General features: G+C 34.0%; 1 protein-coding gene across 3 annotated transcripts in view; it reads right to left on the minus strand.

Moving 5' to 3' along the window:
- The window catches only part of LOC129755942 (zwei Ig domain protein zig-8-like), a 123573-nt gene that overhangs the window by 35717 nt on the left and 67984 nt on the right, over positions 1–19872 (minus strand). For all 3 annotated transcript variants that reach the window (XM_055752654.1, XM_055752656.1, XM_055752655.1), the window contains one exon: positions 17649–18146. In XM_055752654.1, coding sequence (XP_055608629.1) covers positions 17649–17889 — 241 coding nt within the window. In that variant the 5' untranslated portion in view covers positions 17890–18146. The remainder of the gene's footprint in view (positions 1–17648; positions 18147–19872) is intronic.

Below are 19872 nucleotides of genomic sequence, written 5' to 3' on the forward strand. Positions count from 1 at the left end.
CAAATTTTGTTATATTTTTCAATAATTTGCTTTAATTTCAATTTTTTTAAATTGCTTTCGAAAGTCGCCCAACATTATCGAATCAACGTTACAAGATATTTTTTGTGAACGAGTTTGGGATCATCATTCAGGAAATCATTTCAAACAACAATGTAGTCTATATGGAAGTTAAAAAAAACATCATGTTTATGCTTAGAACGACATTTCTGATGAACCTATTCATTTTGAGGGTTCTCTTTACATTAGACCGCTGAAAGCTTTGTATGGAAATTTAAAATTTATAAGTTTGTGCACCATGACTTTTTGTATTGTTTTGATAACTGAAAAATAAAAAAAAAATGAAGAGATTCCTTTAGTCCTCAATTAGAGCAACGAGTTTTAATTTTGTAGAAAAATTTGTATAGGAAAACTAAATTCGTTATTAAAAAACCACCACAGATGTACTGGAAATTCAGAAAAAAATAACTTTGCAGAACAAATGAGCCACTAACCAGACATGTATCCTAGAAAAGTTTTCAATGTTACACAGAAAAACAGTTTTTCAAAATAGTTTTTAGAATTTTACCGTTTTTGGGTGATTTAAAGCTATTTTACTGTATCCGATTTTCGTAGCCAATGAGTGATTTATTTAATTTAACCTTTGCAAAAATATTTCATGAAATAATTGTAAGCCGTAGAAAACAAGAACTGCAATTTTGAATATTTTTCCATGGATTCAGATTTCATGTTTTGAAAAGGTTATATCTTTTTTCATAAATTAATAAGTTTCTTTTAATGTAAGCAAAAATTGAAGCTTAATTAAAGACAAACCTCTTTAAAAGCTTTTTTGTATTTTCTGGATGTATTTATATGCAAACATTTCTTCTCCCATTCCCAATTTCCTTACAAAATTGAAACGCGTTGCGCTAATTCAGGAATCAGCCAAATCATCTCAAATTTTACACTGATACTTGGTGACCCGAACAGCATAAAAAAACAAATGGGAGCAAAAAGTCATTTTTTTCTGCGGTATTATTTACATATACAATTTTTTTGTCATTTAAGATCATAACAGAAGCAACTTTTAAAAAAAATTAAAAATTTATAATTGGTTCATTTCCCACAAAGAGAATTAAAAAATGTATCGATTTTCATCGAATTTAAAAAAAAATCAAAATTTTGCCTTTGTTTTCAATTCTGCATTTTTGTGCTCTGCAAACATTCTTCTTCGAAGCTTATAAATCTTATGAAAATAAACTAAGTTTCTACGTTATATCCCTTTCAAGGAACAGTTTTTCAATTGACGGCGACAAAATATTCCGAGCTTGAAGTTTACTACGATTGCGCTTAATTTTTTTTAAACGTTTCACTTATTTTTAATTGTTTGTTATTGTGTTGTTTATTTATCTTTTTGAAATCGATTATGGCTTAATGAAAAAAAAAAAAACTGGCAGCGCTGGACTTGTTGGATGTGACCTGTTTTAAAAGCGAATAAAAAATCAGAAATTATAGAGTAAACATACCTTCTAAAATTGAGCAGTTGACAACGGAGTACTTCGGAACCGACTGTGACCGAAACATCTGGAATCTTGGTAAACACGACGCTAAAACTACTGGATCCGAGGTATTTATTCTCACGTATTTTCAACACAAGAAATTACACCGTCGCGACCAGGGGACTGAGATAAACGGAGAATCATCGTCAATGATCAAACAAATTTTGCAGCCAATGATTGAATTTGTGGTAATTTGTTGCAATTTGTTAGAGAGAATTAGAAGGTTTAAGTTAAAATGAGAGAAACCGGTGCTCAGAGAGAGTGGAAATGTGCTAATTGTTGCAAATTGTTGCGATTTGTTAGATTTGTTTAGCAGTTGTGGAATTTTGATCATTACCGTTCCAAATGCAAAGAATTCTCTCTCCACTGCAATCCCTCGGTCGCGACTACGTCCATTGTTTTCATCAAACCATTTGCCCAACTATCATTGGTAACTTACGTTCTCTCCGCGACGTTTTGTTTTGGAAAGTGAGACTGAGTGACTCCCACCGAAGCCGTTTGATTGCACACAATCATCATGAGTTCCAATGATGATGACGAGTCTGCAGTGATCTGTGCTATATGTGTTCACGTTGAGCATAACTTAGAGCGTGTCATCGAATGTTTTGCTTGCAATCAATCTGTTCACTTCAAGTGTAAAAAACTTCGAGGGAATGCGATTGCTAGAGCAAGAAGTAAACCATTTTTCTGCTCGTCGCAATGTTTAAACTTTCATAACCCACAGCACCAAAAAAATGAGGGATTCGATGCTCTTGTGGAAGAAATTCGCGGAATTGCACAAAGTGTACACGAAGCGCGTCGCGAGTCTGCTAATGTACGCACCGCTATAGAAAAGTCACAGCAGCAAATAGCCGAAATTCAGGAAACCAATAAACACATTGAGGCCTCTCAGGAGTTTTTAGCATCCAAATTCGATTATCATCATGAAGCTAAAATTAGAAATCGAAAATTGCAAGGAGAAAAATGTTGACCTTACAAAGCGTGTTGAGGGATTAGAATCTGAAATTGATGATTTTAATTGCAAAGGGCTTACGCGTAATGCCATACTTCTAGGACTACCATCCACAGAAAGCGAAAATTTACCCAAAGTTATCGTTGCTCTCGCAAATACAGTAGGCTGTAAATTGGAAAACAATGATATTATGAGCGCGAAACGCCTAAACGGGAATAATACTACAAGAATTGCTGCGCCGGTCCTGGTTGTTTTCCAAGCTGACACAAAAAAGGAAGAATTGTTCGACAAGAAACGCTTGCACGGAGTCTTGAAGGCTGCTGACATCGGGGAATTTAATCGTGGTTCGGCCAAGACAGTGACTCTGCGGGACGAGATGACGGCATATGGGAAAGAGCTGTTGAAGGAAACAAGGCTAGTTCAGGATGAATTAGGATACAAATATATTTGGCCAGGACGAGACGGTAAAATTCTTCTAAAGAAAACTGATGGAGCGAAGGTGGACAAAATTGGAACAAAAAGCGAACTGCTAGCAATGCTGGAAACGAAGAATAAGCGAGCCTTGAATTACTCATCTACTTCATCTTTTATCGTGTCGTCGCCGAAACGCATGCAGATTAATTAATGTGAAGTTAACAGCAAATTTGTAATAAACTAAATGGATTTCACAACAAAAAATTACTCTTATAGTAACATTTATGAATTAAATAAATATGCTTCTAGTATCAAAAGAAATCGTAATGAACTTATTATATTCCAACTAAATACAAGAGGATTGAATAATTTATCCAAATTCGATGAATTAAAAATGATTTTGCAACAATTTACAGAAACTATGGATATAATAATTTTAGGGGAAACATGGGTCAAAGAAAAACGTTCTCATCTTTTGAAGATCCCAGGATATAAAAGCATGTTTTCCTGTAGAAGCGACAGTGCAGGAGGTGTACTTGCTTTATATGTAAGAGACAGTTTTCGTTATGATGAAATCAGGTGTGAACATGATGCTGGTTATCACCATATACAGATTAATTTGAAGATCAATGAACAACATATGAATGTACAATGTACATTGTACATGCAATTTACAGACCTCCTTCGTACAGTATTACCAATTTCTTAACCAAACTTGAAACGATTCTGTCGAGCTCCAAACAGGGTTCCTCGTGCGTGATAACTGGTGATATTAATATCCCAGTTAATAATATGACTGCTCCAAATACTGTCGAATACATTGATCTTCTTAAATCGTTTAACTTTCAAGTAACAAATACGTATGCCACGAGACCTATAAGCAACAACATACTAGATCATGTCTTATGCTCCGAAGCCGTACAATCGAGGATCACAATCAAAACATTATTCACAGATATTAGTGATCATTGCTGTGTAATATCTTCAATTAATTTGCGAAAAAATGTATGCGTACGAGAGCTTGAGAAAATAGTCGTTAAAAATGCTTTACTCGATGAAAAATTCGAAACGTTTGTAGGGAATATGAATCCCTGCACACCCCATGAACGCCTAGCCCAAATTATAACAGCATACAAAAGTTTGAAAAAAGAATGTACAAAAACTTATAAAATCAAAGCAAAAATTAAAAGCTATTGTCCCTGGATTACACTGGATCTTTGGAAGTGGATGAAAATAAAAGATAAAATTCTTGGAAAATTAAAAAGAAATCCAAATAGTGCCTATCTTCGTAATCTCTTAAAACATGCCTCCAGGAATCTTCAAAACCTTAAAGAAACTACTAAAAGAGAATACTATAGAAAACTGTTCAGCAATGCCAACCCAAAATCCATGTGGAAATGCCTCAATTCCCTCGCAGGAGTTTCAAAGAACCCGAATAAGGAAATGAAAATAAATGTTGAAGGAAACTTAATCGATGATCAGCAGTTGGTTGCTAAAAAGTTCAACGATTTCTTCAGCGAAATTGGACCCCAGCTTGCTTCAAAGATTACAAGTCTAGGCGACGTTAATAGATTTGAAACACTAACGCCACTACAAAACTCAATATTTCTTCGACCTGCAAGTACACAGGAAGTTATTTTGCTAATAAAAGACCTCGAAACTAATAAAAGTGTAGGTGACGATGAAATTCCCGCACAATTTATCAAGCGACATTACCAGATTTTTTCGCATTTAGTGAGAGATGTATTCAACGAAAGTCTTTCTACTAGAAGATTCCCAGATTATTTTAAAGTTGCTAGAGTTGTCCCGGTCCATAAACAAGGATTAAAAACAGATTCCAACAATTATCGTCCTATCTCAGTCCTGCCAATTTTGAGTAAACTATTATAGAAAATGCTGGTGTCACGTATTACCGACTTTTTCCTTCAGAATAATTTATTTTATGAGCATCAATATGGTTTCCGCTCAGGCTCGAGCACCACAACTGCAACCTCTGATTTATTTACTGAAATCTATTGCGCACTCGAGGACAAAAAACACACTGGCCTTCTTTTTCTAGACCTGAAAAAGGCATTCGATACTATAGATCACACCATCCTTCTGAAAAACTGGATTTCTACGGACTACGCGGACAAGCTCATGACCTCATAAGAAGCTTCTTGTCAAATAGAAACCAATATGTGATGCTAAACGGTTTGAAGAGTGATCTCCGACCTCTCGAAGTAGGAGTGCCACAAGGAAGTAATTTAGGTCCCCTGTTGTTCCTCATCTACGTAAATGATTTGCCAAACTTGAAACTGCACGGAAAACCACGGCTATTCGCTGACGACACCTGTTTACTGTACACTGAAGAAAACCTCAATATGATGATCCATCATAAGGCAGAAGACATGAAACTGCTTCAACAATACTTTAGCGAAAACAAATTGTCTCTAAATTTATCGAAAACAAAACACATGATTTTGAACCCGTTCCGATCTTCTGATACTGGACTATGTGATCTGCTTGTCGACTCGGTGAAAATTGAACGTGTGACAAAATTCACTTACCTTGGATTGACAATCGACTCTGGTTTGAAATTGACACACCACATTCAATCGTTGAAAAGTGAAGTAACTTCGGCTTGCGGCCTGTTTTGGAAGATTAATGGCTTCGTACCTTGCAAACAACTCGCGACTATATACCATGCGTTTGTTCAATCTAAACTTCAGAACTTGGTATTTATATAGGGAGCTGCTACCAGAACAAGGCTGAAACCCTTACAGATAGCTCAAAACCGTTGCTTAAAGGCTGTATACAAGCGTCCTAGATTATATCCGACCAAGAATCTGTACATCGAAGCTGATAAATCTACTCTTCCAATCAATGCATTGAGGGAAATGCAAGCTGTATCTATTATTCACAATCATCTGTATAACCCAACTGCTCATCACAATCAAATTTACGACCGCCTTGATCACAGATACCCATTGAGAAACCAAAGTAGCTTGTCTGTGAGACAACCCACCTCAGAATTTGCCAAAAAAGCATTCACGTATTACGGTAAGACTTGCTATAACCGACTACCTGAAAACATACGATCGGAAAGAAACATCGCCAAATTCAAAGATCTTATCAAGCGACGTACCAAAGCTACCATGGATACATACATCCAGTAAACTAAACCAAAAGTCTGGTTTCCGGTAACCTGACAGCCAGCGTTCCCTTAAAAGAGAATTTTCTCACTGGGAACGCATCATACTCCTGGATCTTCATCACTCGCGTAAACCGCTAGTGACCTGTATCTAACGTCAAACTAATGCCTGTTCAAATATTTCTTATCTTCTCGCCTCCAACACCGCCTCCACCACCAACCGCCACCACCGCCACCAGCCGAACTACTATCTTATGAAAACTGTTTACAACTAATCAATCTAAGAATCAAAAACAAAATGTAAAAGTATTGTAAAATCAAATCTTTGGAAAAACATTACAAAAAAGATAGAGAAAATAAAAGAGTGATGAGGAGGTTTTATGCCTTTGGGAGAAGTGGCTTGAAATTAGCTCCACTCCCAGGGGCTTTTCCTGCTCACACATAAAAAAAATAAAAATTTTGAAGCCTTTTATTTTGATAACCGGAAGAATTTGTTAAAAAAAAAATTTCTCACTGACTGTAAACAATGGCTCTCTTGAAATAAAATTGAAAATTTTCTTTTCAACCAAATTCATTTCGATCATCATCTATGTGAGTTTATTCAACTTTCTAAAGTTAAAAATGGAGAATTTTTTTAAACTTTATTAAATATTTTTTTAGTTTAAGATTCAACAGAGGGAAAATAAAACCAACCCACCAATTGAGAATGAAGCAAAAAAAAATGTTTTTAAATATGACTGCTAATACTAGAGTTCAGCGTTTTTGAACTAAGTACGCTGAAGATCACTTTCAATGTGCAATCGGGCGCTGAGCGAGAATGAAATTAAAAAAAAAATCTCAGCATAAAAGTTTTTAAGTTATGCTCTCCAATTTTTTTTTGGCGTATGATCAACAGTATTGTTAATGTTAGTGAAAATGCAACTGTTTTTGAAGAAAACTTTGTTTTATCTACAGTTTTTGACTCGATGGAAAAGTCTAGTAGAAAAATGTAGTTTTCTATAAAACGTTATTCAAGTGTTATTTATCAAAATCGGTAAAAAACTGAAGAAGTTAATGTAATTTAACTTAAACAGTAATGTTTGCATTTTTAATTAAATATTGTACGGTTGAATTTTTGGAAAAATTTCATAAAAAGCAATCAGTCATTCCCAGGCATTTACGGTCCATAGAAAATAAGATTTTCAAAATGTAACTATCGAGTCTAAAACTGTCGATAAAACAAAATTTTCTCTCAATAAAAGCATTTTTCATCCTTTTTCCTATCACAACTTCACTAATATCAACAATACTGTTGATCATATTCAAAAATTTAGTGAAGTTTTCATAGCTCTAAAAAAAGGTTGCCAGATTGCCCGGTTTTATCCGGGTTTGCACAGATATTTAACACAAAATTTGACAAAAGTCCAGCCCGGCTCGGTTGCCAGGATTTCAGTTAAATATGCCCGGATTTCGCCCGGATTTATTCACTTTAATTGCCAAAACACACAAAAAAAACTATTTTTTTTGCAATTTTTTTTTATATTTATGCGTCTAAAACGAAATTTTTTGAACAAGTTTAATAAAAATAACTATGAAAAGTTTCTTTGAAAGCATAAAATACGATTTAAAAACTGCTGATGAAATTTTTTTTTTATGTTGTTTTCCTTGATTTGTGTTGAGTATTTCCTGGATATGGACCAAATTTGCCCGGATACTGCCCGGATTTTGAGTCGACATTTCGGAATCAAATGCCCGGATTTTGCCAGGTTTTTAGACGAAAATAGCCCGAATTTTCCGTCCCGGGTACGTGCAGAAAAAATTCTGGCAACCTCTACTCTAAAATCATAACAAATACAATGAGTCAGTTACTTTTGACACCTTAATGCATGACTTTTTTTTTTTTAATGAGAATAGCAATTATTGATTCAGTCAAATAATAACATTTTAATTCGAATAACACAACTGAACGGGTTTGATGTCGTTATTTTCAGTATTATAAAAATTTTTGCACATCATAGTCGAAAAATATTTAAAAAAATCCTAATTCATTTCAATCTAGCAAATATCTTCCAAACCTTGTTTTTTAAATGCAGGAAGGTGTTTGTTGATGATTTAGATTAAAAAAATTATTTGGTAGTACATATTTGCAAATCCAAAAAAAAACAGCGAGTTTCTTTAAACTACTTTTTATAAAATAAATAAATTTAATTTATGTCATTTTTCCGCACACTTTGTTCAATATCTCACACACATATTAATATATTGCAATAAAAATACGATGGATTTAATTCTGATTTTTTTTTCTCATCTCTTTGTCAATTTGTTTCTTTGTCAATACATCACTTGAAAATATCCGAGCGTTTCCTAAATATTTGGGTTATGATTTGTGTTGTTCAAAACAACACTATGCATTAAGGGGTCGAATCCAAATTCTCAAATGGAATTAAGTTCAGATAAGCTATTAAATATCATGAAAGCTGGTTTAGCAAAATGAAAATAATTGTTGACTTTCATTCATGTTTACTAACATTTTCTTTCTTTATTTTGTATTGAAAGTTGATTAAAAAATTTTCACTGTAATATTTTGAATTTGTTAAAATATTAAAACATGATTGAAATGTGAATTCTTGAGGAAAAAAATCCATTTTGAAAAGGGAATTTATTCAAAGCTCATAGTTGATGATTAAATTTAGTTCCGTTTAAAAATTACCATGTGTTTGAATCATCATTGCAAGCTTATAGTAACAAAGATAAGGTTGGAAAACGGGTGTTTTTTTAAATGATCATTAAGAGACTGTTTGAAATAGTAAAAAGGAATTCCATGTATTGTTGTCAACATTGAAAGAGCATTTCAAAAGCGTTAAAATGTTGCTTTTAAGTTGCTAAAGCTTAGTTCTTTTAGAAATGGGACAGTTACGAATGCCTGTATCTAAAAAACCATTCGTTTGAACGAAATACTTTCTATGAAGAAAAAGAAGGTAATGTTATGATCTTTCATGAAAAATTTTGAAAAAAAATATTTACCGTTTTTTGTTAAAGAAATTTCAACTTTATTCTCGGTATCTCCCATTAGCCAGCGCACACTTTTTTCAGTCATGGTATTGATCAGTTTCTCCAACTTATACTTCGTAAAATCTATATTTTAGGTGGCTTCACCCTCCTTCTTCAATTTCTGAGACTTTTTGGTCCAATACTTCTCTGGAAACTGGAAACTGGAAGCATTTTGGTGGATACAGTTAATTCGAAATGAACAAATTTGATTATTTTTTACCACATTTTTGAACGTTTTTTTTTCGGTACCGGTTTTAAAGCTTAAGAGCTTTGGAACTATCAAAAAATAGTTGTTTGATGTTGGATTTCAATGAGTCATCACTCGGCAACACTTTCAGCTTAAAGGAGAAAATTGTTTTGGACATTTCAGCGATCTACCCTTAGTTTTTCGTTTATTGAAAATTAAAAATGCTGGTATGAGACTTGACTTCCTTGATGATCTTTAACCGTTGTTGGCGATCATGTGCTTCTCTCCAATGCTTGATTTAAACTTTGTGGACATTATTGACAGTGTTTGCATACTTATCCACCACAAAAACTCAGTAATTCTTTGAATAATCAACGGTTTTGTCAGCTATCAATTTGATAATGACGTATTTTCAAGGAAACTGTGCAAAATTATTTTTTTCTTTTTCTCTTGCATCGTACATATCTCAAAAACGCGTAAATTTTAAATTTTGAAAAAAATAGGTCGAATAGTACTTTTTACAGGAAACAAAATGCTGTCAAAATTTTCAATATCCAATAACTAGTTAACGAGCTATTAGCAAATGAAAGTGTCCCATTTCTAAAAGAACTAAGCTTTACTTATAATTCATTTTGAAATTTTACATACATTTTATAAAAAAACATGATCCTTTCAAAAAATACTTTTGAAAAAAAAAATAAGGGGAAACGTTTATAAACTTCCAAGTGCATTTTATTTATGCATTTTATTTATTTGAAAGCTCTGAATATTTTTGTTTTTGCCATCAATTGGAATATTTGGTCCTAACAAGGACTAAAAATAGAAACTGTGTTTTTTAATTTAAAATTAAAAGAAGATTATGTTATTAGAAAATAAAAAAATCATAATTTAAAAAAAAAAACTACCTTAAAGTTTTTCAAATAATTGAAGCAGTTCAATTAAAAACTTCGATGAATTTATTTTAAAATTTGTTAAAACTATACTAAAAAAATATATACATTTATTCGAAAAAATAAACAAAATATGAAGATAAATAAGATAAGTTTATAAACATTTCAGATACAAAATTTGAAAAGAAACTTCAAAAAATTTAAAACTTTATTTTTGATTTTTTTTGTTAAAACTCAAGAAAACAGCATTTTCGTGTTCAAATGAATTTGATAGATTTTGGCGTTCTTAACTCGAAATATTTCAAAGATTTTGTCTATCGCATCTAGTATTGGTGATAAAGAGTTTATCAGTTTAAAAATGCATCAATGATTGGTGAAATCAATCATAAATAACTGATGAACTGAAAAATCTACAATAAAGAAAAATATGATTTTAAATTTGTTTATTTTTAATAAATAATCTTAAATCGTAAAATTCTTCAGTTATTTATCGTCATCATATCAATACAAATATTTCTGACATTAATGAAGAACGTTAATAAAAAGTTTTATTTGATTCAACCTATTTTTGAAGCTTGCAAAATAATTTGATTTTCGCATTAACAACTATCGAAAATTCAATAAGGGTTGGAACTTCTTTAAAAATCGTTGAAATTTTTTAATTTTCAGAATGGGGAAAAGTTAACAAAAAGAAAACCTCCCAAACATTTTTCACAAAATTTAAAATTATTAGCGGTCTAAGGAAAAGTTGATAAATAATCGAACACCTTTTTTTTTTTAAAACCATTTGTAATTGTTTAAAGTTTTGTCCTAAAGTATTTTTTTTTAAATTATTTAAACCTTTTTTAAAAGTTATTCAACGCTAAAGCTGAACAAAAGAAAAACAAATTGCGTATTTGGTTTCAGGGCAATCCAATTTAAACCTTGGAAAAATGTGAATTTTATGACCTTGTGTCATTTATCAAAATCCATATGAATGATGAACATTGGGAAAAACAAGTGACTTAACATTAAAATAAGGCTGGAATTATTTCTTTGAAGAATATTGTATATTTGCAGAAAATTTGTAATGAAATTACACTTTTCACACATTTTAATAAAAATCCATTCTAAAGACCTGTCAAGATTTGAGTTTCAATACATAAATTTTATTGAATTGAAAACCGCAATTTACAATTCAAAACTAGCATCAATATGGAAACGTCACTATCCAAAAATGTATAGATACATATTAAATGATATTTTTCCGAGCATAATTGATGGTTTTTTTTATCATGGTTAAAGCATTTTCAAACATTTCATAATTTGCTGTTTTGTTCTCAACATAAGACTTTTTTAAATATAGTTACTTTACTTGTGTTCCAAGGAAAATTATAAGTTCTTTCTTCCTTTTTAATGAAAATATCAAAATGAAAATTCATCATCCAAATTAAGAGATTCCAAATAAAAAGCCTATGAATTCGAAGTGAAATTCCGCTGTACAACACAGCAAAAATTATTTCCTGTAACATTACGCAAATTTACTGTTACAAAAATGAGCAGGACGTTTACTGTAATTTTACAGGTCGAAAAATAAATTACGTGACATTTAATTTTTAGTGTACAACATTTTTACCGGACATTTACTGTATTCATAAATGAATCTTCGTTAACTTTTAAGGAAAACAACTTAAAATTACAGGTTTTGTAATTACTGGTAGATTTATTTAAAAGGTTGCAGTTTCAGTGACGTGTAATAATCAAAAAAAATTCTGTGAAATTACTTATCAATGTAAAAAATTCCAAATTTTAAATTTCATTTTTTTTTTTAATTTTAAATGAAATCTCAAGCCAGGAGTTTTGTTTCGTGGAATTTAAGTGCGGAGCAAAGTTGAGTTACAATCGAATATCCATTGTGAGCAATAATGTTATTTCAAAATTATTTAAAAATAACTGTGATTCGAAAGTTTAAGAAAAAAACATTGGTTTCATTTTGAGAAAATCACTTGAAATGAACTGTTTTGAACATCACAATTTTAACGAAAAATATGATTTCTGAAAAGGAAAACTTGACACGTTCGTCGCTACGTCACCCATATTCGGGTGACGGGTGTATTTCCTGGGAGGCCCTGTCACATCAAAAAGCATGTGACGCTCTCTCACTCAAGTTAACTGCTCAGTTTAGCCACACGTTATAAATAGTGGAGTTCTCCCTGGTTGCTTACTTGCTCCGAGATTTTCTTTGGGCCCGGCAAGTAAAACAACCGAAATGAGCGTGGCGACGAACGTGTTAATCTGCATGCCGGCTAAGGATTTCATGAACTTTTTTGTTTTCTCAAGAGCTCTTGATGCCATAATTTCATGAAAATTTTATAAATTAAACATCAGGCTTATATTCTTCGCGATAGGAGATTATAGTTTTAAAGAAAATCATCAATCTTCACTTAATCTTAGCAAAACTTTACAGACATTTCCGGGTTTTTATTTTTATTTTCAAATTTCGCAATTAATCAATATTAAGACTTTTTTGTAAATTTTTACATCCAATAAAGATAATTGAAACTGGATTTTCAAACAAGAAAAGGATTTAATCCCTGAAACTCGAGAAAATAAATATTAATCTATCAGTTTGAGAAATGGTTCCGTGCAAACTTTGTTCTAACGATGAGGTAATTTCTAAACATCGGAAAAACAAATCCACACGCATTCCAAATCATAAAATTGTTTGTTTGCTATTTCAAATTGCGATCTCCAATTATTGCATCAAACAAAGCTCCCGGAAAATTGACATAGCTCGCATATGTGAAACACAACAACAGTTATTCATGTATGAAATTCAAACGAAATTTATCAATTGGCAGTCAACTTTCCCCTAGCTTCAGCTTCCCCACTTTTCTCCTACATTCGAAACTGTCCAGTATTAATCACAACTCGCTGCGTACCCATTGATCAGCTAAGCACCGGAACTAATCTAACTGTGGCCGTTCCAATCTATCAATAGTGTAAGCCTCCGGGGCGGTGTTGTTTTCTGCTAATATACACCTAACAACGCTGTACGCAACAATCTGTACGTATAGTCATTCCCGGCAACTATTTTCCACCCCAGATATGGGTGAAGTTTTTCAATCTATATTCCACCGGGACCCCAACTGTCCTCCAACCTCGGATGCGATCTGGTATTGTACCCAGAAAAGTGAATGCAAACTAGAACAAATTTTCCCACATCATCCCATATCGCGATATTCATGGGGAGTCATTTTCCACCGATCGCCACTTAACTTTTCCCTCCGTTTCGCGCGTATCATACGAAATGGGGGTCTCGCAAAAACCATTTCGCGCCCTAGCGATTTCGCATGAAGCCAAACAATATCGGCAGTCGTCGGACGGAAGTGTATCGGTCCGGGATCTGCTGTTTGGAATCGTTCGACCAAAATCTGTGAGTCGCTTCCGCTTCCCCGGATCAGAACTCGGCCGTAGGTTGGTTGGTGGGTGGTTGATGGGCTCACGTGTGGGAGGAAAACCCATTTTTATCATTAGATACGCAAGTTCTATCGACACATAATGAACATTTTTCATCCCCCCTTTCCCCGGGAGCCCACAGGGATTCGCCGTTCGCTTCTGGTGTAATTTCGAAACTCCCGTGACTGTGGGGCCACAATCAATGAAGGGCTCGGGGTTTCGGGTGGCTCCAGAGAGATGTGGATTAGGGTCCTTCCGTGTTCAGTAGGCTTCGTTACATGCCTCGTGGTGGCACGTTGGGTTCCATTTAGAATGTAGTACCCATGCAAGTCAAATATCGCCGGCTGGCTGGTGGACGTCCGATGTAAACGAGCAACTTTTTGGCATTTCCCATAACGGGGTCAGAATCGGCTCCGTTCAGGTAACGAAATTGACTGGCTCCGAATTCCCCCTTGGGACGTGTCGTTTAGTTCAGATTTCAAATTTTCCTCAAAATCCTAATATTATGATTTTTTTTTACTATAAATCTTAGTGACTTTCAAAATACCATTTCTTAAAATCGACACGTCCTTCAACCATTTTGTAACGGCTGCCCATCAATAATTCTTTATTCTGGAAGGTACCTCATATCGTCGTTTTCCTTGGAATTAGGGCCAGCTCTTTGTCTCTCTCTCTCTGGATCGCAGCTTTTTACACCTGTGGGAATGCAAAATCGAATCGATGTACGGTGTTCCAGAACCAAATGGTTAAAAGTGCGTCCCACGAAGCTAGTTGCAGTGTGTTCTACTGTGCTTGTTCCGGTCGTTTTCGAGTGGGTATGGTTTTTGTTGAGATACACATAGATTCTCATTCACCTGTCTCTCAGTCAGAAAGTCGACGAGAGCTGTTGTGGTTTTTCTTTGTCTGAAACTTTATACATTCGAATAAGGATACCTAATCTTTGAGCGAAGAGTAATTTTGACGTGTGATTGCACATGAGGCTATTTCCATCCGTTATTTCATGTGTTCATAAGGTTCAAACATTTTCAGCTGTAAAATCATCATCCATATCTATGGCCCGAGTCTGTTCAAAATTGGGCGTTAAAATTTCAATATTTATCTAGGAATCACAAATCGCTGAAATTTCATGTCAATTTGAAAAAATGATACGGCGAGTATCTGTTCATGCGTTGTTAAGCCACGTCCTGTCTTGATTGTCGCTGTATAAGTAAGCGATGGTAATACCACAGACAAACAGAAAGGACCCTTCTTGGCAAATTGGTAGCTTTCAATTTTATGTATATACATTTGGATACCGTAATCCGGGGTAATATTGATCACTTTTTTCAATATATTTCGATCATTTTTTCTGTTAAGGGGAATGTGGCATGTTTTATATTTTAAAAACCAATACTGGACGTAAAACATGGTTGCAGAAATTTATTAGACCTCTTTAAATTTGATTTAAAATTTGTTTTCGTCTCTGTTCAGAATTTGATACTTTGGGGTGACATTGATCAGTCTCTATTCTGACGGTTTAAACAAGTTTTCCTGATCATAAAGGATACAAAACACCTTCATAATATTAAAAGTTGCAAGTTTATCAATTTAGCCTTAATTTTTAACGTTTTATTTAAAAAAGATACTGCCCACATTTAGGGGCAAAAACAATTATAATTGCTAAATAGTTTGATCTTCAAAATACAAATGAAATTTTACCTTCACACATTCCCCTAGACCCTCCCACTATTTTCAATTTCATTTTTTCTTCAAAGTTAACGATTTGATAGGGTTCCTATCCATTTGTCCAATACGGGCTTACTCTTGGAAAATGCCCTTATTTTTAAATATCAAAAATTTATCATTAAATGACTTTAAAAAAAAGCACTATAACTATTCATATACAAAGTAACGAAAGTTGTTCTTTCACTTTAAACACCCCGTTTGTTTCTAAATGCTTTTTGGTATCATCAAGAGAGCTGTTTGTTTGCGAGCTTTGCAAAAAATAGATATTTTAAGATTTTGAAATTAGATTTTTACTAACAGAAAAAAATTTCAAACACAAAACAGATTTTGTCTATTTGATACTCAATTAATAGGCTTTCAAACATTGAAAATAGTTTTCAAAAATTCAAACCAAAGACTGAGTTATTGATTATAATGTGCAAAAATTTATTGTTGGTCAAAGATACCTCGGTGATCAAAATTATCCCGTTTTACGGTATCTATTGCAACTGATGCGAAACATGATAAATTAGCAACCCAACAAAAATCAGAAAATTTTTCCTATTTGTTATGATTTTATTAGAAAATTTCAATGTTGCAAAAATGCTATGCGCAAAAGTGAACTGATTGCCACCTTAGAGGTAAAGATGAAAAACATATTTTGGTCATGAAAACTGATTTTGTGCAAAATTATGTTATGTGTGTAAGTTTTCCCGATTCTAAACAGTTCTTCGGCTCGTCAATAACTAAAATCTGTTGAATTAAACGATAAGAAACATTCCCGTGATTGAAAACTTCATGTTGCGGATTGTTTATTAATTTTTAAATTCTCGTTCGGTCTGAACCGAATCGATTGAATTTGGTTTTCCAATAAACTTAGGGGAATGCTAGGATTTTTAACATTCAACGGTCTGGTCGAATCTAGACCAAGAAAAAATGTGACATACATTCTGAACTTTCGTAAGTCAGCGCAAATTACCGCTAGCAGCTGCTTGTTCCTTTTCAAAAGTGTGTGGAAATGGGCGGCATCAAATACGTTGAACCTACGAAACTTTGTCCAATTTCAATACCGACGGGTGAGCGAAAACAGACAAAAAACGCAGGCGTCTGCGTTAATTTTCTGGATTTACTTTTAGTTTTTATTTATCAAAATTGTGTAAAGTATTTCCAGCGCTTATGTAATTACACCACTGCAAAGTTGAATTCAAGTGTTAGAAAATCCGAGAAATTGAAAATTGACAAGAGGTTTGAAAAACAGCTATTTCGAAAATTCGTCAAAAGTCCTGTGGTAGGTATTTTGAAATTTTTAAATTGCAAAAATGTTCCAAATTATGTCAACTTTTCAATAATCTTTTCAAAAATCTGGTGTGACTTAAACAATTTTGACGGTTTATGGATCGAAAAGTACGTTTTTTACACCACGTTTACACATTTTTTGAGATCATTATCTTAATAATAATTTAAAAAAAATTATATATTTATGTGCAACGTAAAGCTTCTGACTTCAGCTTTCTTGGAATCCTTGGATTTTTGGATTCCTTAGTTGATTACAGTCTTTTTCTGAAGCATGTTTTTTTCGGATTTTTATTCTTAGACTTAGATTAACGTAAGACTGGAGTATTGTTTGTGAGTTATGGCTGTGATATACATTTGAGTTACATTACGAGATTTTCAAAACTATAAATTTTGTTAAAATCGATTGGGAAACGAGAGAGAGATATATTGGTTTTAGTAAGGAGTGTCAATTTGACACTCCAGGGACTGTAACGGGTAAAATATGTTGGGAAGGGTGAAGGTTAAAATCTTTATGAAATAAATTCTACCTTCCATTAATGGTGGTCTGCTTCACTGTAACTCCAAACAGCCGAAACATAAATTTTTAATATTTATGTTTGGTTATGGTTCCCTTCCCATGTTTTGCGGTTTTTTGATCCACATGCCTTCTGTTCCTTAAATCAACAAACCGAGTCATTGATGTGATATCCTATTTGGTTAAAAACATTAGGTACATATATAGCCGTGCTTCCTTCTATGCTTAGTCGAAACACACAAACATATGGTTATAAAATTCGGCAAACTCTTCAGAGGGTGACAGGTGCAAAGGTTTCGTGTATATGATTTTGACTAATCCCATATTCGCCGCTCCTGTGAAGTGGAGCCGCCCCCAAAATCACTTGTTTACCGAGGACGATGTTATATTTTAATTGGAACATCGCCCTCGACGACTTCCACAATAATCAACCTCCTCAACCTCTGCCTGGTTCAAATATTCAGTCCTCTCCACCCCCAACAATGCCACACTATGAATTGATTTTCGGTTCCGCCTTGTATCAATGTGTGTCCTGAAATTAAGAATGGGACCTACCTCCAGAATGCAACAGCGTGTCCCGCTTGGCGCCACCCGCTGATTCACCTCCTGGGCCCGAAGCCAGCACCGGTCGCAGATTGAAGCTGACGGCACTCGAGTGTCCCTGGGGAGAACTTGCCGCGCTAGCTTCCACGTGATGGCCCACGTAGTCCACGTACAAGCTCAGCAGAATCACCGGATACAGGACCTGCCCTAGGAGTCGGTCCTGTGGTTTGCGGTCCGCTTTCGTCAGCTTCATCGTCTGAAATTTGCCCGACTCTATTCGATACCGTGCCAACGTACTACGTGATGAGTTGTACGCTCTTGCTTTAATTTGCTTATTTATTTTGAATTTCTGCTTCCCTGTTTGTTTCCGGAATCGATCGGGGGAAGTATCATCGGTCACTCGATGCACTCGATGGCGCCATCGGCTTCACTTCCGGTTTCAGTGGAACAGGTGCACGGCAACTTCATTATACTGGTTTCCCGGGGTTGATTGTATTGATGTTTGTGGTTCTAGAAACAAAATGGATAACACGGTGTTTGGATTAAAACATGATCAACTTAATTAAAAGAATCTCAAAATCCTAGTCCAAGAGATTGTGGTGAGATTCGCAAACTAATATTTTTGTTATACGAAAAAAAAATTGCTCATCTCAAACCTTTTATTTCAGTAACAATTCGGTATTAATTTTTCGGCATACACAAATTTTTTGAGTGAGATTCAATATTTCGAGCTAAATTTCAAAATTTTTAGGAAATGGTTTTGTTCTTAAAGAGTTTTGCAAAGAGGCGTATAAAAACGACGAACGATGCATTGCATTTTTCCTTTTATTTTTATCAGTTTCTTATTTATCATAATCATTCAAGATATCACATTTCCAAACCGATACTTTTTCAGTTTAAGATTTCAATGATAAATTGAAAATATTGTGTAATAAATAAATAAAGAAATAATTGTGAACCTAAAAAATTAACTTTTTCAGTATTTTAATAGTTGTACTCCATTTCCCCGAAAAACATTGCCCAGAATAAAAAAAAACCCGAATATAAATCACCAGAAAACCACTTTCCCAGATTTTTTTTCCAGAATGCACCACTTACCACAATTTTGTTCCCCAGAATGAACCATTTTCCAGTTTATTTTTTACCAGAATGAAACATTTCCTAGAAAAAAAAAATCACCAGGATTAACAATTTCTCTAGAAATTTGTCACCAGAATTGCCATTTCCCAGAAAATTTAACATATCAATAAAAACTGCAGTTAAAAAAAAATAATTTTTCCACAAAACTTAGGTTCACATAATACTACCAAAACGGTTTTTTAAAGGTCCATGGTTAGCATTAAATCAATCAAAGTACACAAACCTTAAACAAAACACAATATTGGTTCGAAAATAAATTTAGTTGAAAACTTTCATACCTGTGGTTTAATCGATATATATAAAAAGCAATTTCTGTATGTTTGTTTGTTTGTTTGTTTGTTTGTCCTCTATAGACTCAGCCGTCTTAAGGGCTAGGGAGCTGAAATTTGGCATGGATGCTCATTAGGACCAGGAAGGATGAAAAATGTTTTTATATTTTCGGATGACCCCTTCTGAAGGGGGTCGTCCATACAAGACAAATATTGTTTTCGCGTTATTGACGTTACTTTTTGTCGGATCGTGTTGAAAATTTGGACATGAGTGTTTTGAGAGACGAGCAATCGATTTCAGGTGTCAAATTTTGTGTAAGGGGTCAGCCAAAGGGGTCGTCCACATTAACTGTTCGCTGTTTTTGCGATATTGACTTTATTATATATAGTATTCAGATGAAAATTGGTACACGATAGTTTTGAGTGACGTGTAATCGATTTGAGGTATCAAATTCAGTGTAAGGGGCCGGCAGAAGGGGTCGTCCATATTAAATTTTCAGTATCTTAGTGATATTGACGTTTTTATACATCGGATTGGGATGAAAATTTGCACATAGGAGTTATTAGGGACAAACAACTGATTTCACTTATCCAAACTAAAATCAGGGGTCGACCAAAGGGGTCGTCCATGTTAACTATTCACTGTTAATGCGATATTGTCGTTATTATACATCGGATTCAGATGAAAATTGGTACACGAGAGTTTTGAGAGATAAGCAATGTATTTCAGGTATTAAATTCAGTGTAAGGGGCCGGCAAAGGGGGTCGTCCATATAAACCTTTCAATATTTTTGCAATATCGTCATTGTTTTACATCGGATTGCGAT

Source organism: Uranotaenia lowii, chromosome 3 (genome assembly GCF_029784155.1).
Source record: "Uranotaenia lowii strain MFRU-FL chromosome 3, ASM2978415v1, whole genome shotgun sequence".
Classification (NCBI taxonomy): domain Eukaryota; kingdom Metazoa; phylum Arthropoda; class Insecta; order Diptera; family Culicidae; genus Uranotaenia; species Uranotaenia lowii.